Genomic DNA, 26376 nt, shown 5'->3' with positions numbered 1-26376 from the left:
AAGGAGCAGCAAGGTGCAAACATCAGAGTGACTCACAGCAGGCTGAGCTGAAATAGAGATGATATCAAAGCATTAATAACTGCATCTTTGCACCATGGCATTTAGAAAGCCAACTTTAATGATGGCAAAGCAGAGCAAAAAGCAGACCTAGAGGATAAAGAAGCTTGTTATGAGTGGGCATCATGGAGAGCATGAGGTCTTCCTCCTTCAATAAAGGGTTTTACTTTCTGAGTAGGCGATAACATCAAACTGACATCCCTGGAGAGAGAGCATCCCAATTTAGGATAGTGTCACGAGTATGTTTTGCTAGTCACTATGAAGGTATTTACATGCATTTAATCCATGCAGTCAGCTGGTGTGAGAGTCAAAGCTCTCAAATTAGAGCTGGGTAAGGACCTTAAGCTTCAGGCTTCGGGGATTTGGATGCAGCTCCGAGACCAGAACTGTGATACATACAACACTCAGCTACCTACACTAGGAATGGAGAGGATTACAAAAGCTCAGATTGCTAATTACAAACATCATCAGATAAAAAGATTCCTACAGGATCAAGTTTTAATCTCATTTTCTTTTACTCTGGAGAGCCCCATTGACTTTATCTGGAGTTTCCTCCAAGACAAATCCCTTAAGGAAGATACATTCTGGTTGCCTTCATGGAGGTGATAATATGGTTTTATTGCAAATCTCATTTTTCCCCTCTCGGGACCTGAGCATGTCAAATAAATTTCTTAAAAGAGGGAACTAAACAGGAAGACTTGCTTTGAGTGTCAAAGGATGTGCTTGGTCCACCCTTCCACACTGCAACAGTGAACTGACTTGAGAGGTGTAAGCCACCACGTCATCCCTCTCTCCCTGTGTCATGTCTAACCTTATAAAGCCCTATTACCCCTGTTAGATTTGGACAGGAGCCATGTTTACCACTTTCTGGAGCCTGGGTAGCCCTTCACCTTCCCCTTGTCAATGCCCCGAAGTGTTTCTATGCCAAACACTCCAAGAATGTGAAGGCTGACTAATCTTCGGGCTGATCTTCCCACAGAGGCTGAGGTGTGAGGAGATCACAGCTGCTGGGTAGCAAGTTCACGCTGTGGACCCTGAAGCTGCCAGGTCCTTGAGACCCTACCCCAAAATAGGCTCAGAGACATTCGTGGCTTATGGTTCCCATCACACCTGTGAAATGTAAGATCTGCTCATGGTAGAAGTGCCCAAGGGTGGGCAGTGGGTGACAGAATGGGGCTTTATCCTCACTGCTCACACTTGACTCCTGCTTGGCTGATTGGCCAGTCACACCTGATTGGCTTCCACTTGTAAAAATAAAAGGTGTTATTTTCTTTCTTACCTTGTACCAACGTCCATCTTTTCGTTGTGTTCTGTTCTTTGGAAAGGAGAGAAACTATATGGCTTAAAACTGTGAATAAGGGAAGCAGCAATTGTGCTGAGTATTACACGGTTTCAAAGAGGATCTCCTCTGATGATGAGCAGAAAGAAGATTTGAATCCAGGTCGGATTCAAGCTCGAGTTTTAAAACCAAAATAATGAATGTAATCTGTGCCTTCCTCCCTTTATCTTTCGATTCAGAGAATCTTCAGTACTTTATTACACTTTCTGGGTGGTGAATCCCATCACTGGAGCACATTCAGATCACCTCCCCACAGCCAGGACCCAGTGGCACCAGGTGGGGACATCCAGGATGTGACCAAGGCCACTGAGGGCTGGATTGTCCTGTGTCCCATTGGGACCCATCACTCCAGGTTTGTGTCCTCCTGACAAATTCTCTTCACTTGCACAGCTTGTCCCTGAACTACAAATGAAAATTATTTCCTCTGTGCTTGGTCTGCAGGTTTGAGGAGATTAAAAATTAAGACAAATGTGAGCAACTGCAACAGCCTTTTTGAAAACAAAAGAAAAAAAAAAGAGTTAGAAACCTGGCTTCCCTAAGGGTAATTGCTCAGTTCCCTTAGGCTTTAGCATGACCAGGGTTTCAGAGAAAACACTGACTCTTGAAAACACTGATGTGCACTTCAAGTCACCTTTTGGCAGAGGACCGAATTTTGACTCCTTGCAGAGCCACTCTGCATGATTTTATTGTTACTTCCTCAATCTTTGCTCTTTTTATCTTTATGCCCCTAATTTTTGTCTTAATGTATTTGGTAGAAATCCAGAAAGCTTGAAAACATGGCCAGAGTTTTTGGCTGGCTGAGCTGGGCAGGAGCTGCAACTTTGACTGGCTGAGCTGGGCAGGAGCTCTGGGTGCCTCTCATCCCACCAGGGCCACCCAGAGCAAGGTGCCCCAAGTCCTGGTGGCTCCTGGACATCTCCAACGAGGAGACCCCATGTTCTCTGCGCCTTCTCCTCTCCAGGGTGAAAAGCCCCAGCTCTCTCAGCTTCTACTCTCAGGAGAAGTGTTCCAGTCTGCTGATCATCCTAGTGGCCCTATGTTGGGCTCTTTCCAGAATGTCCATCTCTCTCCTGTACTGGGTGGCCCAGGACTGGACGTAGCACATACCCTTGAAGTTTTGGTGAAAAAAATCCAAAGATTTTCCAAGGTGCATTCCTTTTAAATCAAAGTCTCACATTTAAGACGTTCTAGTGACTAAGTACTGGCTCTGTACTGTGTGGCACTCAGAACTGCTAATTTACAGGGCACGAAGGCCACCTAATGCCATGGGCTTGCACAAACTCATGGCCCACCAACAGGCAGGGTGACCACAGAGATCTGACCAACCCTGGAAGCTGCCTCTGAAACTTTGCTCTGAAACTTTGCTGTAGCATGAGCACACATCCCAGGAGCTGTTCAGAGGCTTGTCAGATTGCTAAAATAGCTCGTGCTGAGGTGCTGACAAAACCGTGCCTTTGCTGCAGTCCAACACCTCCAGCCCTCACGGGGTTATCAGTGACGTTTGACTCCGAAGCATTTTTTTGCTTGCTGCCAATAGCTATTCCCCTTGACCTATTTGCTTTCACATGCTTTCCCTTTGACATGGGTGCTATTTCTTTGCAATATGTAAACATTCAGAAGGATTTCCATGTTTGTTCTTCACCCAGTGAGGCCTGTCTTTCACCGCTAGCTGGAAGATCTGACATGCTCAAGCAGCTATATCATTTACAGCTTCATGGGCTTTTTCTTTTTCTTTCTTTTTCTTTTTTTTCTTTTTCTTTTTCTTTCTTTTTCTTTTTCTTTTTCTTTTTCTTTTTCTTTTTCTTTTTCTTTTTCTTTTTCTTTTTCTTTTTCTTTTTCTTTTTCTTTTTCTTTTTCTTTTTCTTTTTCTTTTTCTTTTTTCTTTTTTCTTTTTCTTTTTTCTTTCCTTTTCCTTTTCCTTTTCCTTTTCCTTTTCCTTTTCCTTTTCCTTTTCCTTTTCCTTTTCCTTTTCCTTTTCCTCTTCCTTTTCCTCTTCCTTCATTCTTTTTTTTTCTTTCTCTTATTCTTTCTCTTTCTCTTTTTTCTCTTTTTCTTTTTCTTTCCCTTCCTTCCTTTCCTCCTTCCTTCCCTCCCTTCTTCCATCCTTCCTGCTCACTCTGCTCTCACTGTCTATCCAAACACAGACTTATTTCCGAAATGGTCCTAGCATTTATGAGCTGATTTGCATCAAAAATAAAAAAGAATTGAAACCACTGCAAAATCACAGGGTGAATCTGAAGATTGCAGTCTCTGACTCTAATCTCACAGATTTCAAACAGGTTTTACTTAACAGACCCGAGAATATGATAATCAACAGAACTGTATTAAAAACAACAGCAACAAAAAACCTTATACACACTCTGAATTGAAAATAAAAACAAAAACAAAAACAAAAACAAAAAAAAAAAAAAAAGAAGAAGAAATAAACTCAGCACCCTGTAAAATCTGCAGTAAGTGTATAATTGTGAAGCCAGTCCTCTATGTTCCTTGTTAGGTCCGGGACATAGTAATCACTCTGGTAAAAAGTGAATGTTTCTATGAAATTTCATTCGGAAGAAGGAAACATCTGAACCCTTTAGAACTTTCCCCAAGACCTGCATGAAAAGGAGAAAGGTCCCATAACCTAAACCAGCCCCTAGCACAGTGACGGGAGTGCATGCAGAGGAGCTAAGTGTTTCTGGTAACAGTCTACAAATGGAATTCATCACAGTAGGGATTATGACTCTGAATGTCCTTTCCATGAGAATTCTGATGACAAATTATAACAAGAAATTTCCTTGTCTAACCTGTCACATCTCTGTGGAAAGTTTTTATTTCAAAAAACAGCTCCTTCCAACCAAAAGTATGTTGCTGAAAAAACTTCATCCAGATTCATTCTGTACGCACAATTTCTCAGGATTCATATTATTATATGACACATTCTCTTAAATGTTTACTTAAAAAAAAAAGTATTTCCCACAAGTCACACTGTCCCAGGTTAATGTAAAACATTACTATAAACTGATTTTACTAAATTAATTCAAAGGACTGATTGGACTCTTTGACTTGTGTTTAAATCAGCACAGTTTTCTTTTGTTTTTATGTGATTTCAGAACTTTCCCTGATTAAACAGAATGCAGAAAATAGAAACAGGGTAACTACACTGGTGTGAGGCTTTGCAGAGGTAACGCTGATTCCCTCAGTGCTGAAAAGATCATAGTTTGGATATCTTCAGGATGGAAGATTTCAAGCCAGATTTTAGGAGAAGTTTCTCCTCAGAAAGAGTGGTGATGCAGTGGCACAGCTGCTCAGGGAGGTGGTGGGGTCACCGTCCCTGGAGGTGTTCCAGAACTGTGGAGATGTGGCACTGAGGACGTGGTCAGTGGGCATGGTGGAGGTGGGTTAGGGTTGTAGTTGGTGATCTCACCTTTTTTCTAACCTTAATGATGCTATGATTTTATGAGCTAAGGGAAGAGCTCCAAGTGTGGTCATCTGTCCCTCTTGAAGTACCTTCCAGGTCTGAGGCACTCAAGAATTGGGCCCTTTTTTAGTGGCCATTTTAGTATATAACTAATACAATAATAACAAAGGCCAAATCAGAATAACTGAAGTAGATATAAATCCATACTACCATGAAGTAAATTGATTATTTTCTTACCCAAAAATTCTCCATGAACTTCAACAAGCTTTGGCTCAAGCCCTTAACACCCTGTAGTAAGCCTTGTAGTGCAGGATGGACAGGGACTAACAAAAGTTACCATGCAACTCCCAAACAAAGGAGCTCAAGGTGCCAAAGAAGTCACATAAATAAAATAACAAAAAATAATTGACACAGGAAATATTTGTTGTCCTTATTTATTTAATAAAGAAACATAATAAACTTGATTTTTTTTCCAGGTACAAACAGCTTAATATGTCCTATGATATTGGCTGATATTTTCCTTGCTCTTTTTGTAGCTTGAGTGATTCATGTGGTAGCCTTTATTGAACAAATCAACAGAAAAAAATGGTAGCACTCATGCTTACAGACAGTGTGGGCCAACTATTAAGTCAGTGTCTTTAAGTCACTGTGCTGGGAGGACGTATCGTTGCTGAGTACAAATCGGCATCTCCATTAATAAATCTGCAAGTGAGGCTGTCTGAAGTTTTGCAGGGGAGTTCTGCATATGATACAAAGATACCATTCTCTCTTCAGCTTTAAAGAAACGTTCAACAAAACTGAAAACCTAATGGAAAAGCCATCTTCCAGTTACAAAGCTTCCAAAAGTAATTTACAATTCATTCTTTTTCCTAATGAAGTCGCACTGTAAACGCCTGGTTAAGACCTAATTTCATATATATTTTTTGAATTAACAATTTTTTAACAGATTTGGGGTAGAAACCGTAGCCAGTTATATTGCAAATGTACTACAGGGTCCGACAGCAATGGCAATGAAATGTTCAATGCATGAGTGAAAAGTCCTGAGGAAGAGCTCCTCTCTAATATGATCAATTACCAGCTAATCTTCCCATTACATCCCATTCATCACTGGGCCACACTCTTATTAAAAATATAAATTGAATATAAGTTGCTAATAATTAAAATATTTGTAAAACAGAGTGATCAACACAGCATTGCTATATGCAGGTTGGCTTTTTTGTTGTTGTTGTTTTGAATATTATCTATTGAATGATATAAATCAGGTAAGAAATCCTCTTATTTCTTAGCTTTTTCCTTTTTTTTTTCTTTTATTTTATTCTGAAGCTTTGAAAGGAAAATAATTTTGCCAGTTGTCAGCCAATAAATGCTTGTTCAGCAGGTAACGCATGTACTATTTCCTAATTAAACAGTTTCATTATAGGCAGCAGCTCATTTCTAATGATCGATAAATCCCATTGAGAACAAAACATTTTAATCAGTAAGTCGTGTCCTCTGAGTGTCAGTCACTCTATAAACTCACAACATACTTATATATGTATAGGTATATGTGTGTGTGTGTGTGTGTGTATACATATAAATATAAAAATCGCATACTCTTTCTGGGTGATATGTACAGTCAGAATAAGATTACAGCATAAATACACAGGGAATCTGTATAAAGTTTCTCTTAATTTGAGAAGCCTTGAGCAATTTTCTTCTTTGGGGGTGGAGGGGTGAGGGGAAAGGATGGTGAGGAGGAAGAAAAGAATAAAGAGTATTTTCACTTTAAGGAACGAAGAGTAGTTCCCTTAGGTTAGAATCTAATTACATACAAGATTTAAAGGCAACAAAATCTCCAGAGGAACAGCCCTATGTTATACACCATAGACATGGGGTTAAAAAGGGCAAGAGAGCATGATTATAATAATACTTATAGAATATGTTTCATTCCCTTATAGCACTTTGCAACCAGAAAGTCTGACAACACCCCTGTGAGGTAGGTAAGTATTATTACCCCCATTTTACAGATGGGTAAACTGAGGCACAGATAGGTTCAATTATTTGCCTAAAAATCATGTAGCAAGAATCAGGAACAGACCCCAGAAATCCTGCTGGCAAATTATCTGCATTATCCAATAGCCCACTCTCAAGTGAATGCCTGAGACACCTCTCAATGAATGGAGAGAATAATTAGCCCATATTTACAGATACAGTCATCCTCTTGACACGCTGTCTTTACATGTTTTGACTTGTTTAGAGGACAGATAACAATGGTCATAGACAAAATTTGCTGTAACATGTTGCTTTAATTCTTGTTGCCAACCCCATGTGGATTTTGACACCTTTACAACCTGGGATGTAACTAAATGTCAATCACAATACACCTTAAATACATTCTTGATATCTTTGCTTCTCCAAGGTGAAAAGCACAATTACTCTTCCTTAAAGTGCAATGGCTCATTACAGAAATCTCAAGATTTTTCACGAAGTTCAACCAAACCAAGTACAATCAGTCTGAAGGTGAAAAAGAAAGAACTTGTCTGCAATGACAGACTTGTCTCTATATTCCATAAATACTTTCTCATATTCTACCACGGCTGAAAGTTTAATAATAAATAATAAGCTATGTTAGCACATAAAACCTCTAACACTTTTCTACAGCCACACATCCTCCTTCCATTCTGTTGTCATTTCTTTGGCCTGAAGCTGATGCATCAGCTGTAAATATTCCTTTGCCTGCAGGAATCAGGATATTTCTGTTTTCTAGTGGATTCTTATCATTGGTTCCTGTATTTCTTGTCCTTCCCCAGTAATCTAACCGTACCATCTGATAAAATGAAAGATGGATACTGAGAAGAAAGGATTCAAAATCTTAGAGGTTACATACAGATCCAGGGGCACTTCCCCTCCCACCTTCTTGAACACACTGTTGCAGCCATTCCTCATGACCCATCAGCGTTGTTATGATTAATAATACTATTTCTGGAGTAATATTGATGCACAGAGTTTCCCAAAAGGCTGCTTAGCTCAGTGTTCCTGGGAAATCATAGCCTATCCCATGCCCTAAACAGAAACTCTGCCAGCATAGACGGTGCCTTGAGCACTACACACAAGTGATGCACTACTTCTATGGCAAGTTTGATTGCAGTATTCAAAGCAGATTCTTGAAACATACTAAAAAATTAGTGCTTTTATTAACAGTTTTACAAACAGAATCCATTACCCTCTGACTTCCTGAAGGATAGAACAAGCAGTTTCTCCTATTCTTTTGTCATCGTTTCCTTCTCTGTTTTTTTCTTTTTTTTTCTTCTTTTTCTATTCCTGCTGATGAGCAGTTGCAAGTCCCAGCGGGGAGGGCTGAGTGCAATAAGCAGTTAAATGCTGCTAACTGGATGGTTTATTTTGCAACAACTTTCCTCTTCAAACAATGGGGATCCTGCAAGTTGCTACTACCTTGACTCAGAGTTCATCATGAAGAGTGTAAGGATCATTAATCTCCATGGAAAAAGAGACTTTTTTAAGTAAAAAAATATCAAATATAATAAATTTATGAAAGACCATTCACAACATATACAGTAAGTGTTACATTTTGCTACAGCAGCTGTGATATATTTTTTTTCTTTTTAGAATGCAAGGTCATACATTGCCATAAGTAAACACACTAATATGAGTAAGACCTTAAATGAATGTATACAGCCAGGCTTTATCTGTGGATAGATATACACTGTGTTTGCTGTCTTACAGTCTAGCATATTCCTATTCACACCATTGATATAACAGCTATGACCCTGCCAAGATTCTTCCTGTGCATATATAAATATAAATATTGAGCCAAGTCAAAAAGAGCAGGGTCAAAGGTTATATGACTTATTAGACTTCTGTAGTTAAGGGTAAAAACTCCATTGTTTCTTTTGCAACTAATGTTTAATAAAAAGGCTGCTTCAGTCGTTGTGTAGTTACAGCATTACATTCTGTAAACAATATTTTAAAGCATTCTAAACAGACATTTAAACAATTGATTCTTTATCTCTGTCTGGTGAGAGCAAACAATCTATGGCCTCGTCACTTCTGCTTGAGTCTGTCAACTTCAGCTGGAGGTTCTCGCTTGTACCTCTGGTAACGCTGTCGTAGGATGGAGGGAAGGACGTGGAGGACAGGGTTTCTGATTTGTCTATTGGCCTGCCGTAGTTTTCATTCATCATGAATGCAATGAGACCCTCCTTCTCGGGTGCATCGTCCTCGAGGATGCTGCCATCAAAAGTTCTGTGTCTGTACAAGTAAGACGCCTGCCTCATTGAGCGCCGAAACAAATGTCTCCTGTAGGCGCGCTGGATGACGATGGCGGAGACCTCTTCTTGTTTCCGTCTGAGAGTTGTTGTTATTGGTTCATATGAGATCTTGGATGGATTTGCCGCCATGAACTTTTCTTCCATTTGTATTTTAAGGGCATCCATCTCCCCAGATTCTCCTAGCACCCTTTTTGTAAAAGCAAACAAAATATCCAAGCAATGGATCCGATCTCCACTGACCATGGGCAGGTCCATTGCTATGAGTTTGATTTTGTTTGGTTTCGCTATGCGCAAAGGTTCTGACAGTGCATCTGCAAAGTCTGAAAGTGCAGAATACTCAATAAACTGAGTGGCTTCAGGGTCAAACTTCTCCCAGATTTCATAGAACATATCAAAATCATCCTCACTTAGAGGCTCTGTACTTTCCTCAGTGGCTACACTGAAGTTCTCTAAAATAATGGCTATATACATGTTTACAACAATGAGAAATGATATAATGATATAAGTAACAAAGAATAAAATCCCTACGGCAGGACTTCCACAGTCTCCCTTAGAGCCATTTGCATTTGGAAGGTTTGGGTCACAATACGGTGGTCCAGTGTTCAAAATAGGATTGAGAAGACCATCCCAGCCAGCTGACGTTGTGATTTGGAAGAGACAGAGCATGCTGTTAGCAAAAGTTTGAAAGTTGAACATGTCATCGATCCCATACTCCTTCTTAACATAGGCAAAGTTAGCCATGCCAAAAATGGCATAAATGAACATGACCAGAAAAAGCAGGAGGCCGATGTTGAACAGAGCAGGCAGGGACATCATTAAGGCAAAAAGGAGAGTTCGAATTCCTTTGGCTCCCCGGATGAGTCTTAGGATCCGGCCAATTCGAGCCAAGCGAATGACTCTGAAGAGTGTGGGAGAGAAAAAATATTTCTGAATGATGTCAGAAAGTACGGTGCCTTGAAAAGAAAACACAAACAGAAAGTTATTACCTTGGAAACAATTCCTGATCCCCTTTAAAGAAATCAATGAGGATTATGGAAAAAATCAATGAAAAGTTCTGCAAACTGGAAGATTTAAGATAAAGGGAATGGCATTATTGTTAGCATTTTCATGGTCATTAATCCATGCAAATTTTATTGAGACTATAAGCAAAGATGTGAATGGTAGTGATGGTTTCATAAAGGGAAAAGTCATCTATTGGCAACGAGAAACCAGAATCAGGTCGGACAGGACGCAACTATCTGCAGCTTTTGGTCATGACCCGTTTATCTGGACTGCAACTGGTCAGGAGTTTTCTGATTTGTTTGCAAAGTGTTAGCAAGTCAACACTGTGTTCTGGGTCTGATTTCATGAGCAATAACCAAAATGGTGCAGGTTCCTACTAAAAATCAGCTTGGTTGCTTGCTAGTTTTAGTTTTTCTATTCTCCTTGATGGGCAGGGGAGGAGCTAAGAGCTAAGGCTATGCTAGCAAAGAAATAAGCTTGCATCCTTGTGGCTAAACATTCTTCCCTGCAGAAACAGATCAGCTTTGGCCAGATTGTCCACTGTCAACAGACTCCATATGCGATGAGACTCCTCTGACACTGAAACAACCTGGCTGATCACAGGATGCACAGCCAATGCAATGGCTCTGCTTAACTGGCTGCTATGGACATGCCCACAGTGTGGAGGCTCTGATAACAGCTGTGTGACAGTGATGTTCCCTGGTGATCCAAATCTCTGAAATCTGGCTGGGCTTGGCTGATCCAATGTCCCCAAAATGCAGGCTGCTCTCTTGGGACCACAGACATCCTGCCTTGGGACCTTGGTCCACCAGAGAGTTAAGTGCAACAGAAGCATTGGTCAACAAGGGGATGGCTCTGTTATCCTCACTAGACACCTATACGTTTGCAGAGCTGAGAGCAGCCAGACTCACTGTACCTGTCCACAGCTGACATGAAGAATTTTTTCACACATATAATAAAAAGTGAATAGCAAAATAATAGCAGTTTGCATGTGGCTTTTTTACTTCTCTTCCTTAGGCTGTTATCCAGCACGTGGCTGAAGTGCATGCTGCTGGTTCAGGACCATGTTTTATGCTCACGCACACTGAAATCAGTACTATGATACGATACAGCGATACCTGTTATCTTCATCACTACTGTCAGAGTGTTGGCTCTCAATAGATTTGACTGTCTAGTACATCCCATCATTTCCTTGATCACACAAGTTAGGCAGTGCTACACTGTATTATTTAAATATTAAAAATCACTTATAATCCAGTTCTCGGAGTGCTTTTTCCATGAATCTTTCAACTCTGTCTAATCAAGCTCATATCCACCTTTTAAACTTTGGAGCTTGTGTTAAAGTGCTTCTCTGCCGTTCAGATTCACCTACCTACAATAGACAGAATCACGACGACAAAGTCAAAGATGTTCCAACCATTGGTGAAGTAGTAGTGTCGTAGTGCCAACATTTTGAAGATGCACTCCCCAGTGAAGATGGCAACAAAAAGCATGTTGATTTTGTGGAGGATGTTCACTTTCTCCTGACTTTGATCATCTGTTTCTACCATCATGGTAACCATGTTAAGGCAGATGAGAATCATGATGGAGACATCAAAGGCTTGTTTTGAGACAACATCAAAAATAAAACCTTGGTATTTGTTCTGGAGGAAAGAAGAAGATTGTTAGTTAGGAGATTTGAACCATGTCAAAATGATGACATGATTGTCTGCTGATTCATCAGGAAGCAGAGGAAAATAGACTATATACCATTTCTCACCAGCACTTCAGAAACAAGAAAATGATGATGGATGGTTGGATGATAGAGTTTTCAAACCCATTTATGCCTAATGATTCTTGAAACTACTGAAAAAAGACATTGGACTGTGGCCATCAATTCATTCAATGCAGACATGTAGCCACTGAAATGACTGCATATGTAAATTGGACTTTTAGTCAATACAGCAGAACAGTGGAAATTCTATAGTGCATGGGAAAGTAGGATTGCAAATACTGTCCAAAATCAAAATATGTAAAAGAAGAGTAGTTTTCATCTGGGAAGCAGGATAGCATTTAATCTATTAAATTAATCTCTATCTATTACACATTATTCAACTGAATTATGCCATCCTTACCAGTGGTCTTGGGATTGGCTTTTGAGGTTTCTTAGATCCCAACTTTTTCATTGCATTATAATACTTTTTCTGTTCTTCTGTCATAAAAATGTCCTGGCCACCTAAGTATAGGATGAGAAAAGCACTGTTATTTCCAATGAAAAGAGCCCCACTGCCTCCATCCAAAGTCCAGGATTGCATTATCTTCTGCTATGGGGAGACGAGGGGCTGCTACAACTGTGCTTTTGTAGAAGTCTCACAGAACAGTTGTGCTAATGTTAATCTTGTGGCTAATGTGGAAAAGCTGCTACTTATAAATCGATCTCTTGCCCTTGTCTCAGCAGTGATCACAAGGTGGTGTGCAGCATATTCAATACTTATCTTTTTCTTCTGCTGGTTGAAATTGTCAATGATGACACCAATGAAGAGGTTCAGTGTGAAGAAAGACCCGAAGATGATGAAAATCACGAAGTACAGGTACATGTATAAATTACATTCCCATTCAGGCTGCTCCTCACACTGCAGAGGGATAAGGGAAAATAGGAAAATGACACCAGATCTGCACAAATCAAAATATTAATGCAGTTCAAAGAAAACTATCCACCAGCAACAAAGATTATGAAAGAGGAAAAACAATGCAACTCCCACTGTCAAAGTCAGTGCTTCACAATCTCTGGTATCTGAAATGGCATGTTTAATTCAGTTGTATTTTATAATACTGTCAGCATAGATCACTCTGCCTCAAAAAGTGCAACTTCATAACAAATCCTATAAAATGTTCTCCGCTTGAAACCAGAAAGGGAAAATAATCAGTCTTCTGATTATCCCTAATCTTATATAAACTAATGGCACTTGGAAAGAAACAAAAGTATTATCACAGTACAATTAGATGATGCTAAAAACCACTGCATTTAGAGTAAATAAATTACATCCTCTTAATAAATACTTCAGTATGCAAACCATTTTGATAATAGTACTGATATCAGGAAGAATTTTTCCAAGGAAGAATGGTATCCGAAAAACCTGTGGCACAATCCTGGGATCACAAATCCACAAAGTTCTGGGTTATCATCAGCTTATCCATCTCAGATAGAATGGAGAAAGGAAAAAATCAAGGTGTTTCAAAGGAGTCCAGTGGCACTGAGGGTGGTTCTGGCTTTCCAAATCTTCTTCTTGCATAGATCAACATCATGCAAAGATGATTCTCTCTTGAAGCCATTAAGTTTTTTGACATTTGTCCTTCCATTCAAGGCTCGACTGCCTGTTGGTCAATTCAACCTGACTAAATCTCATCCATACCCAGTAGTTATCTCAACATTTAACAGTAAATGTAGTCTTGTGCCTTAAATTTATTAAAAGAGGGAAAGGAGACAATGACTCCTTCCGTTAAACATAAATACCAAAACAAAAAGGAAAAAAAAAATCCCAACACTTCTCAAAGGGTTTCTGCAATCAAAAATTCAATCCATGGCAAATATGGCAGTCAGTGGGGAGAGTGGAAGAAAGAGAACAGACAATTTAGGTGTTTGGTAGACTCAGCCCCACTGTGGAGATTTCTCTATGCTGAGAGTTTTCCAAGACAAACAGACAAATTAGCTGCTTAAATCTGTGGGCTGCATTTCATCTAATTTCAGTGTCATGAGACATCAGTACCATCTGCAAAAAATGAAGGTCTGCAGTGGTCTCAAGCACAGTAAGATAGGAACTTGCAGCCTGCATGTTGTTCAGGATGTCGTTAAACATCCTGAATATCACAAAAGTCAATGGAAAAGGAAATAATCCCTTTCATTGTTGTGACCTACCTCTCGAGAATCCACTGCTGCATACATAATATCCATCCAACCTTTAAATGTGGCCTGAAAAGAAACCACAAGATACATAATTGAGCATATTAAATTAGCATATCTGGAAATGATGGTATCATTGTGATGACTTTCCAAAACATGGTGTTGAGTTTGTTCCTCATAACTAATGAATTGCTTCTCCTTTAAAGTAATGTATATCCATCAGATAATGCTCAATTAGTCACTTAAAATCACTCCAGAATGGTTTTCTCATGTAGACTCTCATGTTTTCTGATTTTCTGCAATCATAGGGGTAAAACAGATGGTCTTAATAGAAATGGGAACGTGGCATGAAACTGGAGTAGGAACTTCTTTATACCTTAAGAAGCTCAAGCAATCAAGAAACAGGGCTCCAGAGGACAACTTGGAGTGCCTGCATTACAGAGATCTCAGGCCAGGGAAGACTGATTCCATCTCTAACACTCATTCAGACTGACAAGAATTGGGTATATTTTGGGGTCCTGCTGAAACTTGGATTCTGCGCTCTTTTAAAACAGTATAAATTGATGCACTGTCAAAACCAATATGGTTGCACGAATCACTGCTGATTTGAAAGAGATAAGGGTAATCAGCACCTGATGTGAGCCTGGCCATGGACATCCAGCCTGCTTCACAATCCAGATGTGCCTTTTGAAAGTAGGAAAATAAAAATCAGATTTTCTAATTATTAAAAAAAGAATATGTTTAAACAAGGAGAGCCCCAGTGGAAATCAGTGCCTATTACTGAAGCCCATAATAAAGACAGAGGAGTGTCAGCTCCTAGAAGAAACACAAATAACTGATTTTAGTTATTCCGTAGCTAAAGCATGGCTCTCTGCTGTCAATATTTGCCTCTCATTAGTCATGGTCTGATACCAAACATATCTGGCTTTAGTCTGGCTCTGGTCTAAGCCACATTACCTTTATAATTGTCTGCTGGGGTTGTTTCTCATTTAACTTCTGACCTACTTAGACTTATACTGCATATAAAATCAGTGAGTAGATAACGAGGCATTTTTAGATGCATTGATTTAATCAGACTTATGCTAGCATGCACGATCCATGCCCAATACTTTTTAAATCCTACTGACACCTAGGTTGAATTTTCTTCATGGTGTGTAGGCATGCAGTTCCAGATAACGTTAAATGGAAATTGGCCAGGAGTTCCCAGGAGAAACCAAGGCATTTGTGCTGAGCTGGATATATTCAGTGGTTTTAGAAATGCTCCATTATCCACTCTCTGTTATTAAATTAAATCCTGGAGGTAATGCTGCCACTCTGTTTTCCTCTAAACACTACTGATTCAAAGGAAAACGCTGTACCAGAGGTCAACCATGTTCATTTCTCATGGAAGAATGTATGAAATAATGTATAAGAGGGTATGTTTGTTTCCATCTACCAGATAAAAAAGATGAACCTCCTGAATCAGAACACTCTGGAAGATCTGTGCTGTGGCACAATGTATCAGAACGCACTACAGGTGTAACATAAGTACAGGAATAATCAGCAGTCTTATCACAACTATTTCTTTACACCTGACACACCGATCCTCTCTAACTGTTTTAGTATTTTCCTTTTTCTCTGTTCTCTCTCTAATCTGCTGAAAGATTTCCTGGTGTCATCACAAACACTTGCAACTTCCAAGCTCAAAGTGCTCTTCAGGAAGAGTAGATGGGATGCAATGAGCCATTCTTCTGCCCAAGGCACAAAATGCTACGATCTTGGCCTGTAGTTTTCTCCCACTTGTGAGGGAATGTTTTCTCTGGAGGAGATACTTTGCCCCTCGAGGTGTACCAAAGAAGCAAGAGATGACTGCAAGTTTGCAGTGACAACAGATGATGAAGTGACCTGATGAAAATAAACACTTAAGAGACTGAAGAACTGTGATTTTCTGCTTTTTCCCAGTTGTCCAGAAGGAGGAGAAGTAAAAACCTCCCAGGCTTCTGCAAAGCTTCCCTAGGTACTTTATCTGCAGAGGGTAAGAAGTACTGAGAATTAAAGAAATACAACACTGGGGAAAGAAATTATCTGGAATTAGTAACCACTTACACTCCGGATAAGGAAGTGAAAAAATCTTCATGGGAGTGTTTGTGATATTATCCTGCCTGGAAGCTATCCAGAGAAGCACCATTTTCCACTGAAACTGTCATGTGATGAGATTATCTACAGATAAAATCCTGGGATGGGATTACGTCCTGTTATTTGACTGGTGGCTGGAGCTGCACTGCAGAAAATGAGTGGGGAGGAGAGGTGGGACGGCATGAGATGCCCTCCAGCCATTTATTGTAAAACCAAATGGTACCTTAAAATAAATCAAGCCTTCAAATCTGCCCACAGGAACTCTTTTTTATTTTTTTTAATTTTTCCTAGAAAAAGATTGCAATACTGCAATGAAAATGACTGCTTTAGAAATATTGGTCCTCACATTTCTGGAATGCTTCTTCAAGCATTCCTACTGTTGGCAGACACTTCTGAAAGCTAAGACAGAGCTGCCAACACTACAGCTACATTGCACATATTTAAGATGGCTGTGCTAACTCCATTCTCTTTTCTTTTGATTTTTTTTAATTTTTATTTTCATCCTATTCTATTTTATACAAAATATTCATCTAATATTTTTGTTGCTGAGGAGGGCACTATTAAGCATGGGACACACTGGAGCACCCAAGATGTCTGAACTGCTGCTTGCTCCCAGTCTTTGGATACCCAGAGAAAACCTCTCCGATTGTACCAAAATATGGTTTGTTCAGAAGTATGCTGATTTTTTGAGCATTCTGAAGCCACAGTGTGGGTAAAATGGTGCACACTGTTTAGCAAAGTGCAAAAGATCATGTAACCTGGTAAACTTAGACACATCTCACTGTCTCGTGATCATTCTGTAGCTGGTTTACCAGCTCAGTCATGACTTCCCATCTGTCCTGAAGAGCTGATTTAAATCTACAGCTCCTGATTGGTGTACTGGTCTTGGAGTGCTCCCATCATATTTCATTCCCTATCTGGAGACCCGTAGTAGGATCTAACTGATGTAAGTCTGTTCTCATCCAAGAACAGAGTGTATAAAGATTAATTTCTACAAGGAAGAGAGATGCTAGGTGAGAAACAGCTTGTTCTCCTGGTGTTCTTCACTGGATTGCTGAAATACTGAGATACACTGAAAAATATACACAGAGGTTATTGTAACATGAAAGCAAGGATTCAGCAACGGAATGACTTTTTAGCAAATTCAAGATATTTATTAATCAATATCTGTAAAGCAACTCTGGGAATAGAGAAAATGCATTACTGAAGGACTGGATTGTAGCAATAATTTCTTCTAATAGATTAGGGTGCTAAGGGATTAAATCCCCAGCAGAGCAAATATTCGCTCTAATAAATTAAAAAAATCATGATGATAAAGATCATTTCCTCTCCATAAATAAGACATTTTCCTTTTTCCTTACATGTAGAATGAGTGGAGTCTACTTCTTACTTTAGTCAATTGTTGTGAGACAGTCTTTTGTGAGCTTGAGAAACATAAAACTCAAATGACCACTTGAGTGGTATTAGTTAAAGTATCTTCAAAACAACACTGATCTTCAGTGAGGTAGGGTAAGAGTAAATGCCATTTGGAAAATGTTTCATGAGCTTGTCAACGGCACTATCAGAAAGTTTGCCTCTGGATAGCAGTAAGTCTTAAAGGTGCTGTAGTAGCAGCTTTTCATTTCTTTCAAATGCACTGTAGAAGTGAAGACAGAATGTTAGGCAGGCAGAATTCATTTTACACGTTTCCATTTGGATTTTCAGATATACATCCAGGCACCCAAAGGTAATTCAGAGTCATTTGAAGAAGCTGAAAATGTCAACACTCAAAAGACAAGTCCCACTTAAAAGCTCATATTTTGCATCCCTGAGGGCTGTAACCAAAACGCTTATCTCATCATTACAACACAGAGACTCAGCACGCACAAAGATGCAGCAATGTATCTGTCCTTTTAGGAAGGCTGTGCTGTTAACTGATCCCCTGCAATTCCTACAACAGTTTACCCATGAAATTCGAGCTCATATGGAGCATATTTGGCAAGAAGTGCCTGTAACTGACACTCCTTGGCTGGAGTCTGGCAAAAGGGATCCAGATGTTTAGGCCCATTTTCAGTGGGTGTCATCTTTACACTTTATTGCCTTAGCTTGTCCTTAGCAGCAGACAGAAAAGCTCCAGGTGCAGAATGGAAGTCAAAATCAATACCCTAATGGCATCTGGCTCCTGCTCTTCCTCCTGGAGGAAAGAGCCAGAATCTGCCATAGAAGCTGGGCAAGGTTTTAGGATTGCTTTGCTCTCTGTCACAATCAGCTTGTCCAGCCTGAACAGACTCCATGCTTATGGCACTACCACTGTACTTCTGCAAGTCTCTGTACTTACTTTCTGAACTTCTGTACATCTGAGCCCACAGTAAATCTGCAGACAACACCAAGCTAAGGGAAGGGATGCCATCCAGATGGATCTAGACAGTCTTGAGAGATGAGCCCATGGCAACCTCATGATGTTCAGCAAGGCCAAGTGCAAGGTCCTGGACCTAGGATGGGACAATCCCAAGCACAGACACAGGTTGGGCAGAGAATAGCTTGAGAGTAGTTCTGAGTATAAGGATTAGGGCGTGTTCCTTGATGAAGGATTCAACGTGAGCTGGCATTGTGTGCCTGGAACCCAGAAGAACCACTGTATCCTGGGTTTCATCAAGAGAAGTGTGACCAGCAGGTCAAGGGAGGTGATTCTGCCCCTCTACTTTGCTCTCGCGAGACCCCACCTGGAGTGCTGTGTCCAGTTCTGGGGCCCCCAAACCCATGAAGACATTTTGCTATTGGAGCAGGTTCAGAAGAGGTCCGTGAAGACAATCAGAGGACTAGAGGACCTCCCCTATGGGGACAGGCTGAGAAAGCTAGGGCTCTTCATGCTGGAGAAGAGGAGAATCTGAGGAGAACTTATAGAACCCTTCCAGCACCTGAAGGGGACCTACAGGAAAGCTGCAGAGGAACTTTTTATAAGGGCAGGTAGTGACAGGATGAGGGGAAATTGTTTTAAACCGGAAAAGGGTAGGTTTAGGCTAGATATTAGGATGAAATTCTTTATTGTGAGGGTGGTGAGACACAGGAACAGGTTGCCCAGAGATGTGGATGTCCCCTCCCTCGAAGCATTCAAGGCCAGGCTGGATGGGGCTGTGAGCAACCTGGTCTAGAGGGAGGTGTCCCTGCCTATAGCAGGGGGTTGGTATTAGATGATCTTAAAGATCTGTTCCAACCAAAACCATTCCATGATTCTATGATTAAGTGGAAACTCTACTTCCCTGCTACCCAATATGGGATCATAAGTTTGGAAGAAACCTGCAGGGCCATCAAGTCCATCTTCTGTTGGAGAACAGCAGTACCAGGATATTCCTTTATTAATGTGTCGAGATCCAGCTTACGACCAATTATATTCATCTAGTTCCAACCCTCGGGCATGGGCAGGGTTGCCAATGACTGCCCCAGGGAATAGATCATGTTACTCAGGGCATCATCCATCATGGCCCTGGACACCTCCAGGGATGGGGCACCATCTAGAATTTCAGTGCAGAGTCAGGTCTCAGTAACATGACTAGCAGAGAAAGCATGAATATGTCTCCTTATTTCCAGGGTTCTTTAGAAAATAAATATGTTAGGTATATCTTCTGATGCATTGTTATTTCACCAAACAAATGAGGCATCTGGCATGCAGTCATGGGGGAGATAAGAAGCTCCAGGTGAGGCACAGTATTTTAAAATGTGGACATTTTTGCTCAGCTAGATTGGATGTTAAAGTAGAAGACAAAGAAATCACTATATAGAACGGAAAATCTAATTAAAGCTGTTCAAAGTGAGTTAATCTACCCTGCATGAGTGAGCTGAATATCATAATTACATGCAAAAGATAAAAGTGCTTGCTCTCAGTTCAACTTTATGACATGAAAAGAACCCTAAGTGGCTGTGCCCATTCTAACCCTGCTATTTTCCAGAGAGCATGAAAGCAAAGTCTCCATGGACAGGGGTCAAAAAATCACACGCTCAAGTGCATGTGTACCAAGAACAGAAAATGTAAGTATATAAGAATAATCACTTCTACAAGAAAGAGAACTACTTCATGAAGATATTTCAAGTGCCAGTGACAGAGGAAAACACATCTGGCAGGAAGCATATTTGCATTGGGTGACGTAATAGAAACAGAAGATAGGACGAAGGACTTGTGGGAGGTCCATATCCCTTTTGAAGAAGAGATGGTGGATGTCTTTGTAAGAAAACTGAACTGAGCAACTGAGGACCCAGCATGCAAGATTTTATCTATGAAATAATGAGTGCCATCACAGGGACTTTGAAACAGCAACATTCATGTGTCCAATGATATAGCAAGGTATTGGTTTTACTCTTGATTCATAAAATGCAACATAACCCACACTTATAGCATGCATCCATCCCTTGCAATCACCAGGCTACAGAGCAAATTAGGAACAATAGAAATAAGTATCATTATCAGCACTTTAAAATGAGGGCCCCATGGAACTGAAACAAAAAGCAATTTGCCTAAGATCACACAGCAGGTCTGTGACAGAGTATGGACAAGAGGATGGCTCTCCTGTGGCTCTTTCCATTAGGCTTTGCTGTCATAAAGCACATTCAGTCTCTGTGTACACAACCTGTTTATCCATGTTTTACATTTCCTGCTGAAAAAGGTCATAAAAGTGGCTCACATCTGTCTTTACAGTTCAAATACTGCAGCCAGCTTTGAACCTCAACAGTCTCTTCTCTAATATGCTCACTCCAGTCTTTGAGAGAGACCAGAATCTCTGGAGCTCCTGCAGTCTGATCACCACTGTGTTTCAGTTATGTTCAAGCTGACTCACTACATTTAGCAGGTTTAAATGAGGATGAGGAGACAGCATGACAGCAACCAGTGTCCTTCTCAAACAAACATCACTTAAGGAGTCCTCTGCAACTCCAGCTTTGTGGAATGACTTCACCTGAGTAACTGAAGGTGCTGGAGGTTCATTTTTTTCTGAGAAGGTAATAGTGAAGGCCCGACTGATTCAAGAAAGCCAGTGGACTCTGTCCATGTGAACAGTCCTTCCTGCACCAAGACTTTTTGTTTCTGGATCTGAACTTTGTTCTTGATTGAAAAATTGAAAAAAAAAATAGTATTTAATTCACTTCGATAGTTCAATCACCTCCCAGAGGACTTACATTAGTGATGCACCAGAAACTCAAAATAAAATCAGAAGCTGCCATAAATATCTCTAGGCCAAATTAATATGCCATATATGAATAATTTTCACTTGAGAAAAGGAATTCCCCTGATGAATAAGGCTGAGAAAAAACAGAACTACAAAAGTTAACCTAATCCTATGATGTGATAACACCAAAAGGAACAAGCAACATTTGAGCATCACAGTTTACTTTCAGGTCATCATACTTACCACCTGCAGGAGAGCCAGGTACCCAGCGCCAACATTATCAAAGTTAACTTTAACTTTTGTCCAGTAAAACGTGCCAGAAACATTATAGAGTATGCAGTCACTCATATTGTTAATAATTTTAGAGTCTAAAGGCATATCTCCTTCCGTCTTATTAATGCACTTCCCAAACTTCCCAGCAAACAGGTTGACTCCCATGATGCTAAAGATGAGCCAGAAGATGAGGCAGACGAGGAGAACGTTCATGATGGAAGGGATGGCTCCCACAAGGGCATTGACCACCACCTTGAGTGAAATGGGAGAGAAAAAGCAGAATTACTCACATTTTTTTTTCTGAAGAAGTTATTTCTACAGAGATGACATTTTTTTCCAGATGTATCTTTTAATTCAGAAGCAATCTGCAAAGTCACCATGACCTCCCAAATCCTACTGGATAACACTCTTCAGTCAGATCACCTTTAATAATCATGCAATTAATTGCAAATTACTGGGGTACATCAATGTCTCAAATAGACCAGAAAAAAAATGTGAAATCTTTTACTGAAAGTGTGCCTCCATACTACTTGGGCTATGAACTCTAACTGTGATAAATTTTGCTGTACTAAACCAAAGTCCCCTATCTGGTCAGTATGAACGACTAAAATGGGGAAAGCATTATAAAGTAACAAAAAAAAGGACAATGTTTTCCCATGACATGCCACAAAGATCCACCACACCGACCTAGGCACAGCTCTAATGCCTCTGTTTAAAATCATATGTAAGAATGCATGTAAGCAGACTCTTTGTCTGCTTCTTTGTCTGTCAAAGGTCTTTGTCTTCTCTATCCATATCTTTGAAAAAGAGATAAGGTGATACTGATCTATACAAATGGAATTTTATTCAGTTGTGAATCTAATTATCAAAAACATTAGTTTTCATTTTTCTTGTATTACTGTCCAACTTTCTGACAAGGAAATAATGTAACGTGTTTCCCTGCCATTTTTTCACTCTTGAGGAAGAAAAAAGTACCCGTAAGAGTAGAATGGTATTTACACATGTACAGCACCATCTTCATCTGCAATGCATAACACAAAATTATATAACTCTTTCAAAATCCAGATTTGTCTTTTGTGCATTTATGGATAAAGCTAATTTTTACAAAGGAAATCCTGCTTGACATTATTTTATTATTTATTTTATTTATTACTCTTAATTACTTCAATTGCTTTCTTTTTCCCCCCAGACTTAACTTACAGTTTTGGATGCTTTTTGTTCCTAATTCTACTGCTTTAAATCCAAGTTTTCTGCATTATCAAAAACGCCAAAGAATTCAAGAGCTTATCTGAAGATACTTTCAGCCTTTGTCAAAACAACGTTCACTCATTTTCCTATGAGGGACAATGTTGTTGCTCAATTTTCATCTGTGCCAACACAAAGCCACAGTGCTGATGTCGCATTTGTTACTGTACCCTCTTCCACCCATAACCCCCATGACAGGACACAGTCACTCAGGGTCCAGCACTGAGAGCCATAGCCATGCCTGCATCCTGTTTTTTCCCCTCTGACAAATTATGTTCAGTGATTTGTAGATAATGAAACATGACACAAGACTGGAGCAAATCCTGTAACACCTCTTTGAATGAATTATGAAGAGAGGATTTGATTCTTCTCTCTCTGCTGCTGCTCTTACACCAGCCTGATGCCATCTGCTCTCCTGGAAACGCTCCTCATTTGTACTGGATCAAGTGAGAGGACTTAAAGACCTGAATATGTGAAGGCAAGTTATCATAAATTCACGTTAAAAGTTTAGCTGCTAAACTTGCCATGGAAAGGCAACGTACGTAGGCCTGTTTAAGAATAGGCTTTATTCTTCATTTCCATCAATTCCTTATGAGTGGAACAACCCTCTCAGTGACTTCTAGAAGCTGAGCTACCTCATGCCCAAGTTCACAGTCCCCATTCATCCTGATTGCGTGGATCACCCTCCCAGATGAAGCTGCTTCAGATTTTAAATCCAGAAATAGATTTGCTCAATGTGTTAATCCTGTCATTGTTACAGAGGCCACCAGACATCTTGTATTTCCAGACCAAGCTATAATTCGTAACCAAACCTGGACATGACTTTTGCAAAGACATTTAATTTACACTGTTGTCATTTCAAACGGTGGACCAAAATGATAATTAGATTATCTACGCTTGGTGTTATAAGCAGGTGCCACACTTTTGTGTAGGGTTTGTTGAACTTGAAGCACTACTCACCTGTAGAAACACAGAACCATTCAGTTGTATATTCATAGAATCAGGGAATAGTATGGGTTAGAAGGGATCTTACAGATCACCCAATTCCAACCTTTATCATGGGCAAGGATACTTCCCACCAGTTCAGGCTGCCCAGGGCCCCATCCAGCCTGGCCTTGAGCACCTCCAGGAATGGGGCATCCACTGCCCTTGGAGCAGCAGTGCCAGTGCATCATTGCTCTCTCAGTGAAAAATTTATGTTTCCTAATCTAAGTCCACTCTCTTTCATTTTAAATCTGTTACTCTTGCTCCTATCGCTGCACTCCACGAAAAAGAGATATCCTCTCCTTTCATCCCAGTTTATGATGTGGATGAGTTACCACTGAATACTGCTTTGAGTAATGAAAAAACAGAGCTTCTTTCTAACTGCTGAGGTTCCTTTGGATTCCTAATAATGCAGGTAGCTCCCTTCAGAGAGTTCCCCATTTATAACACCTCCAGCATTTTGAGGGGATTCAAGTATTCCAACGCTGCCAGCACAAACAATGAAGCACTGCCTTCTTCCACCACTTGTGATGTTATTTATTTCCCTGTGTGCTGAGGGACTGTAATAGTCACCAACCTCCTTTATCATACCTGTCCAAAAGGTTGTATTGTGCTGTCCCAATCCCTAAGTCCTTCTTATCTGCTGTTTTCCAAGAAACGTTCCCAGGGTGACCTACTTTTCCGCTCCCACAGTGTATGATGTATGTGGTTTTATTAAAATGCACGTTGCACAACTGATCTGGTTTTACCCGTGATCCAGATCAGTCAGCATAATTCCCTTATCTGTAATATCACTTACCACTCCGCTCACTTTGTGTCTTGTCAGCAAAGATGTTATATTTTCTTCCAGATGCTGCTAAAGTCCAGATTAAGGACAGTTCTTATTACGATGGATCCCTCAGCCTGGGACGCTCATCACTGCATTTACCATCACATTTACAACCACAATTTTCAGATCTATCATCCATTTTAAATTAATTTGAAGTATGCTTACTTGGCTCAGTATAAAGCTTGTGTTTTGATCACAACTGTCCTGTAGTATCAGATTCCACTCTGAAATCTAAGGATACTATATCAACGCAGTTACCATCATCAGCATAATTTGTAATCAAATCAAAGGACCATATCAGTTGCACAAGTACTATTTCCACGAAATCATGCTAACTAGCATTAATTATGCTGTTTCTTTCCTGCAGGTATCTTGCAGCAACCTCCATGACTTTGCCTAGTATCAGTTTCACAATAAACAGTCTATCATCATCCCACTTATCCTTTTGAAATGCTGCAATAACCATCTTTGCTGGGAAGAAGCTCGCAGAGAACTGGAACCTCTGAAAGTAAAGTGTTGAGGGGAAGGAGGGAGAGAGGTGATTTGGGACACACAGAGTTAAGTTAATTCACTCTGTGCTCCTGAGTGATTTGAATGTGGTAAGTGATGGGGCAGTGCCACATGCATAACACGGCAGGGAGCTGTAGTGACTGCCACGCAGGACACTGGTCCTGAAGTATCTTCACTACATTTTTTCACTACAGTGTCTTTTCTGGAGACAGGAGAGCAGTTCTGCTTTATCTTTATTTATTAAAGTTCTTCTTTACTTTGCTGATACCTCTGGTGTGATGAGAAGTGCCACAGGCTGCTTCCAAATCACAGGTCCCAGACCACCCCTCAAAGTGCTACACTGTGCCTCAGGACCAACTGCTTCCAAAATTTAGCTGCACCGACTTAAGTCTTTTGCTGCAGTAAGAACTCTAATACTTCTTCTCTCACCATACAGAAATCTTTATTAAAGAAGAAGTAAATTTTACTAGAGCAAACTGTTATTTTCTTATTGTCAGTGTTTGCTTCTAACATTACCATGACTTAATTCATCTCTGCACTGGCAATTTTCCTGTGCATTCTGGAGCATACAAACTCCTAATAATGAAAGGTCTGACTGTCCCTAGTTGTGTTAAGTGTAGTTAGGCATACTAAAAATAAAATGATTTGGTTTTCCAATAGCACGTATTCTCAATTATACTTTATGATAGTTTACAAGCTAATTCACTGCCTCTGATGGCTCAGAAAGACTGAATACATTTCAGTTGAAGCAATGGTACAGGGAGGTGATCAAGCACCACGGGGAAGGCAGCTATGGACATCTTAGTATGGAAACTTGCTGGGCTGATGCAACATTGTGTGTCTACACCATGCAGAATATCCAGGAAGCCAACTTCTTGCTGTTCTCAGAAAGCCTCTCAACAGAGCTATGAACATTTTCACATTATTTCTTTCCTATTGCAGTTTCTCATTTTTCCAATGCTTTAGGCTACTCTGCTCACTGTTTTTAAGGATTGAATTCAATTTAATTAAACTGATCCAAAGTCATGAGGGAGTATTGCTATGTCAGCTCAGAATATGTTAAAGGGGTTTCACTTGAACTTGCAAATCTACCACTAGAAGCTAAGCCTTCATAAATCAGTATTAAATTGATTTGCACAAATCTCTCTCATAGTTAAACTAGTGCAACTTTTACTGAAACAATCTTTAATTCAAGCTATGCCTGCTTCATAAAGACTTTGAGTGAAGTCATGAGATGGCATAAGATTAAGATACAAACCATCCGTAGTGAGACACTGCTTTGTACCAGCTGAGAATCTGCAGTTTACTTTTGTTCTGATTTGTGGATAAGCTTTAAAAT

At 40.1% G+C, this 26376-nt stretch overlaps 1 protein-coding gene across 3 annotated transcripts in view; it reads right to left on the bottom strand.

Moving 5' to 3' along the window:
• LOC136053936 (sodium channel protein type 5 subunit alpha-like) overlaps positions 1-26376 on the bottom strand; it is a 562080-nt gene that overhangs the window by 352211 nt on the left and 183493 nt on the right. For all 3 annotated transcript variants that reach the window (XM_065744930.1, XM_065744928.1, XM_065744929.1), the window contains 6 exons: positions 21440-21721; positions 13962-14015; positions 12537-12678; positions 12181-12281; positions 11439-11709; positions 5688-10017 (listed from right to left, as the gene is read on the bottom strand). In XM_065744930.1, the coding sequence (XP_065601002.1) occupies positions 8783-10017; positions 11439-11709; positions 12181-12281; positions 12537-12678; positions 13962-14015; positions 21440-21721 (2085 nt within the window). In that variant the 3' untranslated portion in view covers positions 5688-8782. The remainder of the gene's footprint in view (positions 1-5687; positions 10018-11438; positions 11710-12180; positions 12282-12536; positions 12679-13961; positions 14016-21439; positions 21722-26376) is intronic.

This window comes from Cyrtonyx montezumae, unplaced genomic scaffold (genome assembly GCF_038088225.1).
Source record: "Cyrtonyx montezumae isolate F1298 unplaced genomic scaffold, pur_monq_1.0 scaffold_32, whole genome shotgun sequence".
Taxonomy (NCBI): Eukaryota; Metazoa; Chordata; class Aves; order Galliformes; family Odontophoridae; genus Cyrtonyx; species Cyrtonyx montezumae.
The sequence above is the reverse complement of the archived record's forward strand: the minus strand, read 5'-3'. Positions and strand labels throughout refer to the sequence as shown.